Genomic DNA, 15828 nt, shown 5'->3' with positions numbered 1-15828 from the left:
CTGAGGTCATGGAGCAGGTGGGAGTCTCGTTTTATCGACAGCGTCTTTTAAAATGTGTTTTGTCTTATTGGTCTCTGCTTCTTTCTACAGGTGCGGGGCTATGACTTTAAAGCTGACATCTGGAGTTTTGGGATCACTGCCATCGAGTTAGCCACAGGAGCAGCACCATATCACAAATATCCACCAATGAAGGTTTGTTTTGTTGCATGTTTATTTCAAATCAGACTACAGTGAGTGCCATTAATACAGGTAATGAGTGGAGGACAGAGGAGCCTCTTAAAGAAGTTGCCACATGTCTGTGAGAGCCAGAAATCTCAAATGATGAAAATTACAGGCCTCTGTCATCTTTTTAAGTGGGCGAACACGCACAATTAGTGGCTGACTAAATACTTTTCTGCCCCACTGTACCTGTACTCTCATGAATCCAGCTGCCTTATAAGATTCATGTCCTCTGGCACACATTATTGTGTAACGTAGGCCATGCAGTGCTCATTGTTTATTTGCATGCAGCCAGCCTGCTTAGTTTGAATGTAGAAGCTGATAGTTGCGTGCGTGTATGTGTAGGTGCTGATGCTGACGCTGCAGAACGACCCACCCTGTCTGGAGACGGGCATCACTGACAAGGAGATGGTGAAGAAATATGGCAAATCCTTTAGGAAGATGATCACCCTGTGTTTACAGAAGGACCCAGAAAAAAGGTCTGTTCATGAATTGGCCTTTGCTTGTTGCTTTTACCTTTCCTTTTAATTCCCTTTCCCGTTTATTTGTTTGTGGTCCTATTTAGGCCAACTGCAGCTGAGTTGCTTAAGCACAAATTCTTCACAAAAGCTAAGGCAAGCTTCTCCTGTTTTAGAAAAGCAGTGTATTTTTACATGCAATTGATCTATGTATGTGTAATATTTATTACCTCTCTATAGAATAATGACTACCTGCAGGAGAAACTGCTACACAAAGGTCCATCAATAACAGATCGGTCAAAAAAGGTTTGCCAACTTTGAATGAATTACACCTCATGTATTCCAGTGAACTGGCAAGGATTAACCAGGAGGGATTTTTACATTTCAAATAAATAAATAAAAAATCATTTCTGACCTGAACTTTGAAGGTGAGACGTGTTCCAGGATCCAGTGGGCGTCTCCACAAGACAGAGGATGGTGGTTGGGAGTGGAGTGATGACGAGCTAGACGAGGAGAGCGAGGAAGGCAAAGCTGCTGTGGCAGCTCTGCGGGTGAGACGTGTTTGACAGTTTCTGACAAGCGCTGATCATAATTATGTGACACGTAGCCGCAATCCTTTAATAAATTCCACTGGGACACATTTGATTTATAGTCATTAGCCACCGTTGATATATTGCCCAAATCCTCTACAGTTTAGAGATTTCTTTGGGTGCATTGAACACAGGCCACGGTTTAATTTGGACCCAATTCAAATGTAATTTTACTTAATCCCAACATAATTTGTTCTTCTAATCTGAGCCAGGTGCTGTTACTAACACATACAACTGCTTCTAGTTTGGATCCCTCATTTAACTCCAGAAGAGTGTTTTTTTTTTATTTATTTTTTTATATAAATATTTAGGCAACATTTAAGTACTGTAGTGTTTGAGAACAATCTTCAAAGTCTTTACCTTGTTAAATATATCCGAATGAATTAAATGTGAAGCAGCACTAGCTCGTCATTTCCCTGTAGACCAATGGTATCCAAACTACGACCTGGGGGCCATTTTCAGACCGCTATCCATTTTGTAGTGGCCTGCAACATTATTGGGGGGGGGGGAAGGACGTGAGCAGCATACCAAGAGTGGGTGTCAAAAGTGGGGGTTTTCCACACACCCACATCACCCATGGGTGCGACACTCCTAAAAACTAATCCCGTACCGCCAACAGGGTTAAGAACCACTGTTCTAGTGGATACAGGGCATACCTCAAAATCTGACAAAAAAATCCTAAACTACTGTATTTGCCTGTCATTGTTAACAGGCTGCTGTGATGTAGCAGTTTTTCAAAATATCTATTATATACTGTACTGTATAATTGCTTGATGGACTGTTATTTAGCGTGTTTAACAAACTAAAATAGAAGAATGTTAAAGTGGCCCTTAGCCATTGATTTTTCTATACTTGGCCGTTGGACAAAAAAGTTTGACTTTCAAAACTAAAGTATAAATAAGCTTTGCGTCAACACATGGTAGTCCTTTTTCTTCTAATGTGAGTCTGAATTCATGTCATGGTGTGGGATTATACTCTCCTGTCTTCTTGGCTGTGATGTCATGAAGTTCTGTTTATGTGCGTGGGATCCTTTAAATTCTATCCAAGAATATAAAGATTGGGTTGAATAAGAGGATTGCATGTTTTTAATCCTTACAATCTGTCATGTCCATTCTGCAGTCGCCCAGAGTGAGGGACGGGTCTCAGACTACAGAGGTGAGTCCGTTTATGGCGGGCATGACCAGCAGATGTTGATTTTTATGTATAATTTCTTGATGAAGCGATCTGCATGAGTGTCTTTCTTGTTTGTCATCTTCCTTTAATTCCTTTGCTCATGTTATCCTGCAAATGTGAATTTACTTGTGCGTCATCCCTTTTAGATTTTCCCATCACCAGACGGCTCTGGTGCTCACCTGAAGCCGCCTCCTACAGTCAATGCGAATGTTACTCCTGTGGGACAAAGTAGCGAAGACATTCCACCACAGGCTCCCACTCCAGCTCAAACAGTGAGCCCCTCACATGGACCCTCCACTCAGGTAATAACAATCTAGATAATAACACATGAGCAGCTGAAGGTGCCATTACAAAGCCTCAGTTCACATGGACCTCGTGTACTTTGCCTGCTTGCTGTTTCAGGATCCCGTTGTATCTGATGCCAGCATTCCCATCAGCCTTGTCCTGAGGCTGAGGAATCCAAAGAAGGAACTCAATGACATCAGATTTGAGTTCATGTCAGGCAGAGGTATGATGCATCATCTAACCTTGTGTGCTAAAACATTTGTTTTGCATTCTGCTAACGCTTCTTCACGTCATCAGACTCTGCTGATGGAGTGTCGCAGGAGTTGGTTTCAGCCGGTCTGGTTGATGGGAGAGACTTAGTCATTGGTGAGTAATCCAGTCTCTGTTGCTTTACCTACAGTAGACTTGACCAGCGGCTCCGTTGCAATTCCAGATTATAACACTGTGCCCGCTATTTCACATGGCCCCATCACATTTCTTCATTTTAGATGATAATTCACCAACGTCCCTTCAAATTGTCATCATAAATTCCAAAGTTGTTGCTAACTTTAGTATACGAGTAGAACAACTATAAATGTCACTGGTGAGGCAAAACTACTCTAGTGCTACTGTTGAGGCACAAGATTTTAACTTGTAGGTTTTATAATGTTGCTAGTAGTTCTAGTACCACGCAATTGTCAGCTAGTGCACAGTTTTACCTATTAGTAACATTTAGGTATCCCACTACTGAGGACAAAGATTGTACTAGTACATGGAGCTTAAGCTGGCTATCAAGGATCAGTGGCAGTTCTAGAAAGTTTTACCTGGGGTGGCAAAGGGGTGGCAGAAGTTTCCGTTCACATTTTGAGTGCAGATTTCATATTCTGGATCAGTAAACACCTAATCGGTAGAAATGCTGCTAACTATAGTTCATATAAGTTGTCAAACTTGACAGACCATTTGAACATGTTAAACATAGAGCAACCACGAATAAATTATACCTTACCCGAATGTCTGTGGTCAGACTGGGGTGGTACAGGTAAAATGCACTTGACTTATTTCCTCAGCGGTGGAGTGGCGTCGGAACGGTCTAAAACACTTGATGTAAAAAAGCCTAACGTCGCTCTATGTCTTAAAACTGTCATCGATCGTCACCAAAATTTGTTGACATCTCTACTCATGCCCACTTCAACTTCTGAAAATATCAGAACAATTGTCCCAATATGATGGATTTTATGGATGAGTGTTTTTCTCTCCATATAGGCGCTCGCTACGAGCAAAATGCTTAATGACCATAAAATCCAAAATACTTGGGTGATCGTTTTAGTATTTTCAGGAGGCTTTACACGATCAGGATTTTTGGAACCGATCAGCGAGTTTAAAAAAACGATCACAAGATGGAGCAATGTGTCTATTTAAATGACTTGTTCATTTACTGTATATACTGTAATTTCACGTGTATAATGTGCACCGATTTATAATACGCACCCCCAAAGTTGACCTCAAAATTCTGGAAAACCCTTCTACCTATGAATAATGCATTTTTACAATGCATGATTTTTCTTTTACCCATATGATCAAAACATGCAGTATTATCTGTATTTTGTTAGTTTTTTCAAATAATTATTCTGATGTTAAGCACTGTATTTGAACGTAATACTTTCTTTTTTATTTAGTTGCTCTTATTTTGAAATTCACAGCCCTACTTTTACGTAGTAAATTAGAAAACACACAATTGTGCTCAGATGTTTGATTGCAGAATTTGTAAGATGGGTACAATTCTTTAAAGAAAACATGGACCAGGCGAAACACGTTTTTATTTTAATGGGATTCAAATTAAACTGTCAAGCATTTCAAAAAAGCATTATCATTAAACAAAACATAACCATAAAGAAATTAATGATGGTTGTTGTTCAGCCATTAATCAAATTAAAAAAAAAAAATTTTTTTAATTTCTGTCAGGGTATGTAAACTTATGAACACAACTGTACATATATGCAGTCATACGTACCTCTGTCATATTGGAATGAAAGAGTAGGCTACACCTTTTTCATAACCACTAGGTGGCGGTGGCATATTAGAATGAAAGTGTACACCTTTCTCATAACCTCTTGGTGGCGATGGCATTTTGGAATGAAAGTGTACAGCTTTTTAATAACCTCTAGATGCCGGCCTACATTTATAAAAATGTGAGGGTTCCCCCCCCACACACACACACACACACACACATTTCCCCCTATACCTATGTATAATGCGCACTATTGACCTTTGACAATTTTTTTTTTTTGGGGGGGGGGGAATGTGCATTATACACGTACATGAACATACCTCAAGCAATCCTTAAATGAACGTGACCACCACTACACGTTTTTCTCCAGTTTGTATTTCTCCAGTAATACACACGTTGTGATGTCGTCACCATGGTGACAAGTATATCCTATTGCGTTTGAGTTGGCAAGTGTATAGTAAGGATGGGGCGCTGCTGACCTCGATTCGGGACGTTGTGAGTTGGTGGAGAGAATACGTCGCAGACCTCCTCAATTCTACCGACGCCTTCCCATGAGGAAGCAGAGTCTGGGGTCTCTGAGGCGGGCTCTCCTATCTCTGGGGTTGAGGTCACCGAGGTGGTTTAAAGGCTCCTCGGTGGCAAGGCCCTGGGGGTGGATGAGATTCACCCGGAGTTCCTAAAGGCTCTGGATGTTGTGGGGCTGTCGTGGTTGACACCCCTTTGCCACATCGCGTGGACATCGGGGACAGTGCCTCTAGATTGGCAAACTGGGGTGGTGGTCCCTCTTTTTAAGAAGGGGGACCGGAGGGTGAGTTCCAACTACAGGGGATCACACTCCTCAGGCTCCCCGCTGGAAGCTGGAATTGTGAACTTTTGTCTCATATTCATCTTTTGATCTGAAACCCAAATGTCTTCAGTATGCAGCAAAAACAAAGGAATTGACCTTGCCGTTGCAATACTTTTGGAGGGGACTCTACATCTCACGGTGATACAGACTCAAAGATGAAAGCTGTACTTGTCGTGCGGCCAAAGATAAGCTGCGACAGGTATTAAGCTGTATTACGTTTACAGTAGATTTATGATCAGTATCTCCGTGTCTCTGCCTCTTACTACGGCCACGATCACGACAGGGAACCAACCAGTGACCATGAAATGATGTTAACGTCCCCACGGCTGGTGTATTTAGTCCTTTGGAAGCCTTATAATAATTTCAGATCAATTTATTTGCAGTAAAATATCCTGCGGTCATATTGATTAGCCAAGCTTACTGTATGTAAACGAGAGTTACTAACATTACTCACGGGACCACACGTTGCTCTTCCTCCTCCTCTTTTTGATCCATATGAAAACAGATGGATGTGCACAGATTACGTAGCATTTTGCGTTTAATATTAATTGCGTTTTAGCCAAAATTGAATGCAAGCTTCATCACAGTGTGAACATGCAGTGAATTGATGATCCACCCATTTGATGTTGTGCATGTTGCTTCTTTTCACCTTTATAAGACTGCAAAGATTGTGTGGTGTTGCACAGGATTGAGGAAGGGGGTCCTTAATTAAAATTTAGAGGTCCAGTTAAGGAAAATGTCTTCAAACTAAGGTCTCAAACATAACGTAATTTGTAGTCACTATTTATTGGGGAAGTTTCATACTAACCTAGGCAGACTGGTAAAACGTACATTTGTTTGATAAACTTTGAGTTTAAAATTGAAGAGCTTTTGAACAAGGCACAACAAATTGAACATTTACCTTGATGCAATAATTATTAAACAACACTTCGTTAGCGTTATGCGTTACTGCATTACATTTGAAAACCTATTTGACAGAGAACCAGTCTGACCTTTTTATTTTTATTTATTTTTTCTATTTTCCGTGTGTATGCGTTCACTACCGTAACGACCAGAAAAGCTGCCAGAAATCTCCCAAAATTAAAATAAGAAGACTGTAGAATCATCAAAAGTTGGGCTGTTTTTGTGACACAATTACACCACTTGCATGTGAGCTTGAAGGCTCAATTAGGGTTACTTGGGGGTACTAGGAACAAGTGCCAATTATGATAAGACAAAAGGACTTTTACACCGAAAAAACGGAAAGCTCATACTCTTAAAGAATTAAAATGAAGAGACAAAGCTCATCTTAATACACTGTAAGTCCTTGTTTCCTTTTCCTCTTCACTGCAGTTGCTGCCAATCTGCAAAAGATTGTGGATGATCCTCATAGTCAGAAAAATGTCACCTTTAAGCTGGTAAGTACACTAAACTAGAGCTGGGCGACATGGCAATATATATCATGGAGACGATAGAAAAATGTCTATCGTGCCATTTGTCTACTATGGTTTTTGTCATCATTTATCCAAATGTCAAGCAAAGAGTATACCTCGCAAAACCTCATTTTTCTTTTTCAATTTTATGTTTTGTTGTGAAGCTCAAAGGGCTCACGCATGGGCTACCTTGAATGTGGCAGCGTGCATATGTCACCTCAGCAAGGGGAAAAAGGACACTGGTGCACGATGTATATTTTTTCAAGTTTACTGTAAAGAAAACCACGTGGCTTGTAATTACATTTTCAATCCCATTGGTTTTGGGTCAGTGTTGGAAGCCTCACAATGTTCTGTACTGCACACAGCAGCACTTTCTCCTCCTAACTCTTGCGTAAACCTCAGCTTACCTTATAAAATATCTGCTGTACAGGCGTCACACATTTGTTGAAGCCTGTAGCGCCCCCACCCCCCATCCAAGCATTTTTGGAATGCGTTTCAGGCATCAAATTCAAAATGAGAGATTTGCAAAAAACAATAGCATTCATTAGTTTGCACATTAAATATCTAATGTTTTCAATTGAATATAGGTTGAAACAGATTTGCAAATCTTTTTTTATAAATTATTATTATTATTTTTTTACGATTTACAGGAATTGGGGTTTATATATATATATATATATATATATATATATATATATATATATATATATTGTTTTACTGCATTTTAATCTAGATTTGTTTTCAATACTGTACACCATATGTAAGAATGTCACTATAAAGTGCAGATTTCCAGAATATAGCAGGTGAACCACGATAAAGCGTTGTAACACAGTACGTCCCTTCTATTGATGTCTCATACTTTGGTTCCCCAGGCGTCTGGTGTGGAAGAGTCTGAAATTCCCGACGACATTAAACTTGTCGGCTTCGCGCAGCTGAGCATTAGCTAAGTCAGAGAGAATGCAGCGAAAGACAGCAACGACTGGTAATGCACTGCTGCATGCTAGTAAATTCTATGACGCCACTGCTGCCAAAGAGAGGACGACGACGAGACGTGAAGCTGGCTAAAAAGTGCAACACTGCGGCAGGATGCTCGAGGACCACATGGAGAGGAGGTTCAGTTCATCACAGGGACACACTTGAAACGTTTACAGTGCGCCTATTCATGGGAGAGAACATGCAATTAATTACTAACTCCTCTGTCGCCCCCCCCACCTTCCCCACCCCACCCCCTTCTTCATTCATAAGCACAACCCAAACCATCTCCTGTCAGTGCTGGAAACGATGCCTTCCTCTTCTTTTTATCTAACATTTTTAGGTTAAATAAACTGTGCCACATAACTCACACCACCTTAAAATGTCAACCTTATGCTACACTGAATTTGACCAGTGAAAATTAAGCCTTAGGTAATTAACTGTACAGTACTACCAGTACAATTGATGAACTTCTGATGTGGAAATTATACAATTTAGCGAAAAGTTTTCTTTTTAAGGCAAATCTCGAACAATACTTCTCCCCTTACAGTTGAAACAACCAAAGAAATCAATCAGGCTGTGACTGCACCAATAAACTCATTCAAATGCACATAACTCATCCGTTTGGCTGCTTTGGGTCACAATTTCAGTTGCGTTACTCAAGTTGGAGTTTTCAAAAATAAATGTCGACTGGCCTGATATTTTTATCCTATGCAATATTTGTTTTCACTGGATGTTACGCTGTTTGCTACGAGCGATTCTCTTTGGCAGAATGAAGTCTTTCTGTACCTCAACATTTCAAGTGTCAAGGAGCAAGGCAGCTCCTCAACTGATTGATTTTCCTAAAGCATCCCAGCAAAGTGTATTCTTGACACATCTACGGGTCATGTTTGCTTGATTATGATTGATATTTTCAACGTTCAAGTGGTAATATTGCGTTTTCATTTCATTGCTCTACCAGCTTTAGGGAAATCCTTAATGCATCTGAGGCGTGTTGAGTCCACGCTGGTTTGGCTCGCAAAGGCTGCCAGGTTTTCAACGTCACTGGAGGTGTACGGCATCAGAAACTGCAAATGTTTCACCAAAGTAAAGGGGCACTTCACCCAAATGGCATTCAGCACTCTTGCTATACGGCCGTACTAATTAATGGATCCAAATTGTCAGTGTGTCGCCATTGTAAACTATTAATTCACACAACATATGGCCTTCCACAATTTTATCTATGGCAGACCTGCTCGAGTTTGCCAATGTTGAATAGATTGCTTTGGAATTGAGGTGATTTTAACCTCTGAGGAAGTGGCAACAAGTCCAGGTTGTAACCCATCTCTCAGCCAAAGTCAGCTTGGAAAAGGCACAACACAAAACAGATTAATTGGATGTTCTTTACAGGATATATTGGAATTACGTAGCCTGTGCCAACATCCTCATTTGTTTTATAGTTGAGGAAAAATGTTCTGCCCATGAGTTTTCTTTTTTGACCTGCTAAGCATGACAGCTGAATACTTATTGAATGTGTTTGCCCTGTAAACCTACACTTTCATTATAGAATTGTTATGAAGTGTGTTTAGAATTCCAGCCAGAAATATGTATTTAGGTGGAGTGACCCTTCCTAGAAAAGTATAGGTGCCTAGCAGGTTTTGTGTGTTTGGCCATATTTTAGCGTATTTGCTGTCCAAACATTCCTCCTTTGGCCACTTGTCACTCCGTGTCGCAGTCTGCTTTAGTCGTACCACGCGATGGGGCTGCCTTGAAGCTGCTTCTTCAGGTACCGACGTAAACTGGGTGGAAAGAATGATTTACATGTACGTATGTTGCAACTCCGAGCACTGTCACATACGTTTATTTTATGTTTATTTTTGAAAATTGTTGATGCATTTGACTGTTAAACGTGTACATGCCGCATAAAACGACTTGTAAATGTTGATTCTGGAAAACAGATGGTGAGCCTGATTTTTTTATTATTTTTTTTAATTTTTATTATTATATAACTCATCTTGAGCCAAAAGAGTTTTTTTGTTTTGTTTTCTGCGATTTGCCTTTCTCATTTGTATCACTAATCATGCACAAATTGGTTTAATTGGCACCTTATTGACATGTTAACGTGTATTGTATCTGTTCTTATAAGCAGATGATGTTGTTTTTTTCTTCCATGTAAACCTGTGCAAACCTGTTTGAGAAGACGTCATATAACACAATACATTTGTGTGTGTCGCGTTTGCGCTGGTGTGTGTGTGTTTGTATTTCTGGTGTTATCTAAATACCCTGCTTTTTTTTATTTATTTATTTTGTAACCTAAAGGAAAGTTTTTAGGTTTTTTTTGTTTTGTTTTTTTGGCTCATCACAGTCATGAAAGCATTAGCATTTAAATCAAATGATTGCAACATCACATTTTGAAAAATATTTTTATTCAATTGTATACATTGTCAAATGCTAATTTGAACTGGAACTTGTGATTTCAATACCAGTTGTATCCTTTGATCTAAAATATCACCACGTGCAGAATGATTTTTGGTTGATGAATAAAGCCACAGTGGAGTTAATAAACAAATTGTTGTACCGTTGTACTTAAGGAAAAAAAAAAAAACAGTTATTCATATTTTACAGGTCAACAAAGTGTGCAAAAGTAAATTTAAAGAAATTAAATGTCACATTAAAGAAAAAAAAAAGAAGCCAAGTGCATCAAAATGTGTCACCATAAATGGTGACGGTGCTCTCGAATTGGTCACAGCCTGGGGTGTAGCAACAGATTATGGGCCCTCATACAGCACCTTCATGGAGGGTCCCCTACAAAAGTCTTTAGACCAGAAAATATTGGTCAACGGGGGTGTGTAGGTGCGGATATATTTACATTCCAGAAAGTTTTGGTCTGGGTGCATTTGTGTATGGAACGCCGGAATTGCGAGTTACTTCGTAATAATATTTTGGCCCATTTCTGTCACAACTGCATTGTGCAGTTAGACATCAAGCTAAATACATCTTCCCGGAAGTTAGTTGGACAGCTCCACTGCACTGTGAAGTGGTTTGCTGTTGCTACTGGCGGCTAGGCTAGCCAAAGGTGGGACCAAGTCATTGCGTTGTCGCGAGTTAAGTCTCAAGTCAAGACATGCAAGTCTCGAGTCAAGTCTCGCGTCAAGACGCAAGTGATTTTCATTTTACCAACAAAATAAAAAATATATTTGATTATTTATTGTATTTAATTATATATCGAATACACCATTTATATGTTTAATATATTTTAAAATCCATATTCTTTTATCAAAACAAATTTGATAAACCATTGAACATTTACAAGAAAACAAGTGGACTACGGTTATGAATACACAAGATAAAATGAGACATTTCACTTAATGATGAATAACCAACTAGTTTCCTCTTTTAGATAACGCTTTTAGACGCTGGAGAGATTACGTCTCTCGGCTTGCCTGGGAACAACCTGGTGGAAGCACTGGGCATTACAGCACAACCTGGTGGAACCACTCGGCATTACAGGACAAGGTCAAATGAATGTAGTCTTGATTTTGATATGATTTGGGCGATTCTGTACCAATCTTTGGCAGGCCGGATTGAAATGATCAATGGGCCGTAGTTTACCCAACCCTGTTTTAGCCCAAGGTTAAGCTTGTATTTTTTGGGTCATCGGCGCTTACGTTGGTTTGAAACTAAAAAAAAAAAACACGAATATGAATATGCAAGGTGGGTGTTGATTCAAGGAAGGATCGAAGAAGAATCAGAAAAGTTGCCTCAATGAATAAGCAGGAAATCCCAGAAAATATTCTCGACTGTATGGCGAGTTGTGATTTTTTTTTTTTTTTAAATGCCAATGTTTATTCTGGTGAGTAATTATTTGGTAACCCTTAAATCACACAGTTACCGGAACATGAGACTAAGTCATTGAAAAGTGGAGGAATGAAAATCATTTTTTTCCTCAGCGATCTTACAGAAACATTTATTTTCATTCTTATTATTATTATTAAACATTTGAATCAAATGAGATTTAAAAGACTGGGGGTAGTAAATTCAAAATAGATCAATTGTTTTCAAAGGTGGTGCTCAGCCCGCATATGGGAGACAGAAGGTAAACAAAACCAAAAATATGAAGCGTTGACTTGAGTTCGTGGAATGGTGTCAGCTGGGCCCACGTAGTTTTCTTATTCAAACCCCAAAAAATATGTGCAGTACTTCAAACATTAACTCCTTGAGTGTTAAATATTCATTTGCCTGAGCCTGAACACAGCTATCTTCCACTTTGTCTCGCCCGTTTAAAGAAAATGGAGTTTGGAGAGATTTTAAGGATCATTGGAGAATTTGGAATTTTCCAGAAGCTTATACTATTTGCACTACCCTTTCCAAACTTCTTACTGCCTTTGTGTTTTTCTAGTTTTCTTTTCATCCAGTCCGATCCAGATCGACGTTGTAACACCGATTGGATTCTCAAGGCTGCTCCCAACTTGACGTTGGATGAGCAGCTGAACCTAACCATTCCGCTGGAGCGGAATGCTTCTTTCAGCAAGTGTCACATGTTTGTTCCAGTGGACTGGGACATTGAAACCATCAGGGAGCGTGGACTCAATAAGACCACAGTGTGCCAGAATAGTTGGGTGTACTCCAAGACAATGTATCAAGCCACGATAGTCACTGACGTAAGTGGCGGTATGCGGATGTTTGTTATCATCGCGATAAAAGTGCTGCTCATTCAGAATTTTTCTTTGCAGTTTGATCTCGTCTGCGACAAGTCCAACATGCCTGCTGTTGTGCAGACAATCTTCATGGCCGGTATACTCTTTGGCTCTATTATCTTTGGGCCTGTTCTCGAACCGTAAGTTACTTGGACACCCCTCATATCAATCGCAAATTCGGAGCCACTGCCGTGTTCCTCCTGAGTCACTCAACGGACAATTCTATGGTTCCAACGTTGTGGGATTCGCACGGAATTTGAACTGAGGTCCAGATATACTGTAGAAGTGGGTTTGGTTTTAACGTCTGTGCTCCTGAGCTTTTCAGACGTGGAATGCTGCATAACATTTGACCACATCTGCAAATATTAGAACGATCTCACAAGCGTTTATTTGATTGTCAATTTTAGACTTGGTCGTCTGAGGACCACACAGTTGCCGGCAGTGGTCCTGTCAATATGCAATCTCGTTTCTGCCGCATCTCCAAATTTCTACGTCTACATCGTGGCACAGTTCCTGGTTGGAGTTGGTCTTGCAGGATATAGAATTAACTCTACTGTATTAGGTATGGCTCGTGAAACAGGTGTGGGCTTTGTTTTTGTTCACTTCTAACCTCAAGTACGCCCGCTAAATAAATCAGATGCATGTTCTTTCTCATCTGATCTACGTGTTAAATTGTATTTTCAGCAACAGAGTGGTTGGGGACCACCAAAAGATCCTATGCCTCCTGTTTGAGCCAAATGTTTACTGCTCTGGGACAATGTTTCCTGGCCGGACTGGTCTACGAAATTCGTAACTGGAGAATAATACAATATGGGTTGGCAGCAGTCTATTCCCTTGTTGTCATCTATATTTGGTATATACTGAAATCTGACACACACAAAAAAAAAAAAAAAAAAAAAATCTGTCTAATTTAACTTTTTGGCAGCTAAATTACTCCAATATTAATAAAGGTGGATTCCGGAATCTGCGAGATGGTTGTTGAGCCAAGGAAGAATCGAGGACGCGAAGACGTTGATCAGGAAGGTTGCAGCAATAAATCAACGGGAAATCCCTGAGAATATGCTGGACTGCATGGTAAATTTTGATGACAAAACACATGTCAGCAAAAGTTTGGCTTTTACTCCAGAGTTGAATGATTTGTTCCTCTCCTCCATTACACATTTACAGGGGCATGAGAAAGGCGAAACCCAAACCGGAGCAATCAATACAATTTTTACCACACCAATCTTACTGAAATATTTGTGCATTGTGTCGTTTACATGGTAAGTAAAGCACAATTTAAATTCCCCAAAAATATCTGAAGTGGTTCAACCCCTAATTGACAGTGAAATAAAGTATAATGATACAATGGAGAATTAGAATACAGCCAGGACAAAGGAGCACTGTTAACATGTGGCTAGTCCCTGTTTTGAAACCGGCGGTTTCGGAATAAAGTCACTATGAATCGCAAAGAAATTCGCTAAGTTGGCAGGACTGCGGACCAGCTGCTCGCTTGTATCGTCCAGACTTGTGCGTACCGAAACGAAAAGCACCACTTTCCAAAAGGAACGCGCCACATATTTGACCTTTTATTTGAACTCCATGACAGCGCGAGAGCCCCTCAGCGACTGTGGATGGGCCGGATGCGGGCCGCGGACCGCACTTTGTACTTTATAAGTCTGATCTAGAAGTTATCTCCCCTGCGATGAACGGGAGTTCACTCATTCTATTTGCTATTCTTGAATTGTAGCTTTAACATGCTTAAATCCCTTTTGATTTGATTTTCCCTTTTAGGTTTTCGGTCAATCTCGGCTACTTCTGTCTTATTCTCAATGTGGGTAAATTTGGATTGGACATCTTTCTGGTGCAATTCATCTTTGGCTTCTCGGAAGTGCCCGTACACCTCCTGTGCATTTGGGTTTTGGAATTGTTGGGCAGGAAAATATCCCTCATTTTAACACTTCTGACTGGTGGCTTTGTTTGCCTCTTGACGTTGGCTTTCTCACAAGGTGACCTGCTAATCCCCCACACACACACACACACACACACACACAGCTGTTTAAATTCAACTGCCCGTTACGTGAACTCTCGTTCCAGACGACCCTGTGGTTATTACGGCTCTTGTAACTGCAGGCAAGTTCTTTTTAAATGGGGCTACATCGATATGTATGGTCTACTCTCAAGAGCTGTTTCCCACTTCAGCCAGGTACGCAAAATACCCGTGAGTTTTCTATACCGTTCATCCTGTAGCGCACCGGCTCCGAGGGAAACCGAGTGTGGATGAGAGGCGGGGTACGCCCCGGATGAATAATAAGCAGCTGTGGATGTGGAGCGATACATTTTCATTCTCCTCCTTTCAGGCAAACGGCTGTTAGCTTTGGGGCCATAGCGATGAGAGGAGCCGGACTGCTGGCTCCGCTGGTCAACATGTTGGCCGTATACCACGTGTCCCTACCCATCATCATTTTCAGCAGCCTGACTGTGTTCACTGCAGCTCTTGGTTTCCTTCTCCCTGAAACCAGAAGAAAAGAACTGCCTGAATCCGCCAGTGAGGTCGCGGATAATAGGTAAACCAACTAATGGGACTGGTGTCGTGTGACGCCACGATTGAGATGTTTGGTAGATCATTGTTAGTCTGTGGGTGGGTGTGCGTTTGGTTAAACTATAGGTAAGTAGACGAATGTGCCAGTCTGAGCTAACCCCTCGTAAATCAATGACTATTTCTTTATGGATTTTAAGTTTAGGAGTAGAATATAAACAACGAGGATATTGAAGAAAAATTACAGTGTTCTTTAGTTCATTCATACAATGCTGTAATATCCTGCATGGTAAAATTACTAAGAGAACGGATGAGGCATATTAGAGGTGAGCTTGCGATAATAACTTGTATAACTCACAGTATAAAGAAAGCAAAATATTTATTTGCTGCATTTGCTGCTCTTGTTATCGAGATCTTTCTTCGGGTGAAAAAGGGAACCCAGGTCATAATATAACTTTTATTTATTTATTTATGTATTTATTTTTTATATAAAGTCAAACTATTTTGGTAATTACAAAAAAAATTTTATTGTTCTAAGCAAACAGATTCTTTACTTTGTTTGTGTGTGTGTGTTTTTTTTTTCTCTCCTTCCAGAAATGTTTCAAAGAAAACAGGAACCGAGTTAAGGCAGATTGAGCACAAAAGAAGAAAATCGACGAAACTTTAGTCTCCATATTGCATGCTGTGTTGT

The 15828-nt window shown here is 40.3% G+C and overlaps 2 protein-coding genes across 3 annotated transcripts in view; both read left to right on the top strand.

Moving 5' to 3' along the window:
• Positions 1 to 10491, top strand: part of LOC133411657 (serine/threonine-protein kinase OSR1-like) — a 17354-nt gene extending 6863 nt beyond the window's left edge. Inside the window, exons 6-17 of one of the 2 annotated variants that reach the window (XM_061694261.1) lie at positions 1 to 17; positions 91 to 192; positions 565 to 698; positions 785 to 833; positions 918 to 983; positions 1106 to 1228; positions 2387 to 2422; positions 2587 to 2742; positions 2843 to 2948; positions 3023 to 3091; positions 6892 to 6956; positions 7844 to 10491. The exon at positions 1 to 17 is cut by the window's left edge and continues 93 nt beyond it. In XM_061694261.1, coding sequence (XP_061550245.1) covers positions 1 to 17; positions 91 to 192; positions 565 to 698; positions 785 to 833; positions 918 to 983; positions 1106 to 1228; positions 2387 to 2422; positions 2587 to 2742; positions 2843 to 2948; positions 3023 to 3091; positions 6892 to 6956; positions 7844 to 7918 — 998 coding nt within the window. In that variant the 3' untranslated portion in view covers positions 7919 to 10491. The remainder of the gene's footprint in view (positions 18 to 90; positions 193 to 564; positions 699 to 784; positions 834 to 917; positions 984 to 1105; positions 1229 to 2386; positions 2423 to 2586; positions 2743 to 2842; positions 2949 to 3022; positions 3092 to 6891; positions 6957 to 7843) is intronic. The other variant, XM_061694262.1, reaches the window with a different exon arrangement.
• Positions 10492 to 12211: 1720 nt separating this feature from the next.
• On the top strand, positions 12212 to 15828 carry LOC133411913 (solute carrier family 22 member 13-like). The gene is made up of 10 exons (XM_061694723.1): positions 12212 to 12583; positions 12656 to 12759; positions 13027 to 13181; positions 13304 to 13472; positions 13570 to 13693; positions 13787 to 13881; positions 14393 to 14607; positions 14696 to 14804; positions 14959 to 15165; positions 15732 to 15828. The coding sequence occupies exons 1-10, from the start codon at positions 12212 to 12214 to the stop codon at positions 15802 to 15804; spliced, it is 1623 nt and encodes a 540-aa protein (XP_061550707.1). The 3' UTR covers positions 15805 to 15828.

This window comes from Phycodurus eques, chromosome 13, assembly GCF_024500275.1.
Source record: "Phycodurus eques isolate BA_2022a chromosome 13, UOR_Pequ_1.1, whole genome shotgun sequence".
NCBI lineage: Eukaryota > Metazoa > Chordata > Actinopteri > Syngnathiformes > Syngnathidae > Phycodurus > Phycodurus eques.
Note: the sequence above shows the minus strand (reverse complement) of the source record. Positions and strands in the feature narration are given on the sequence as shown.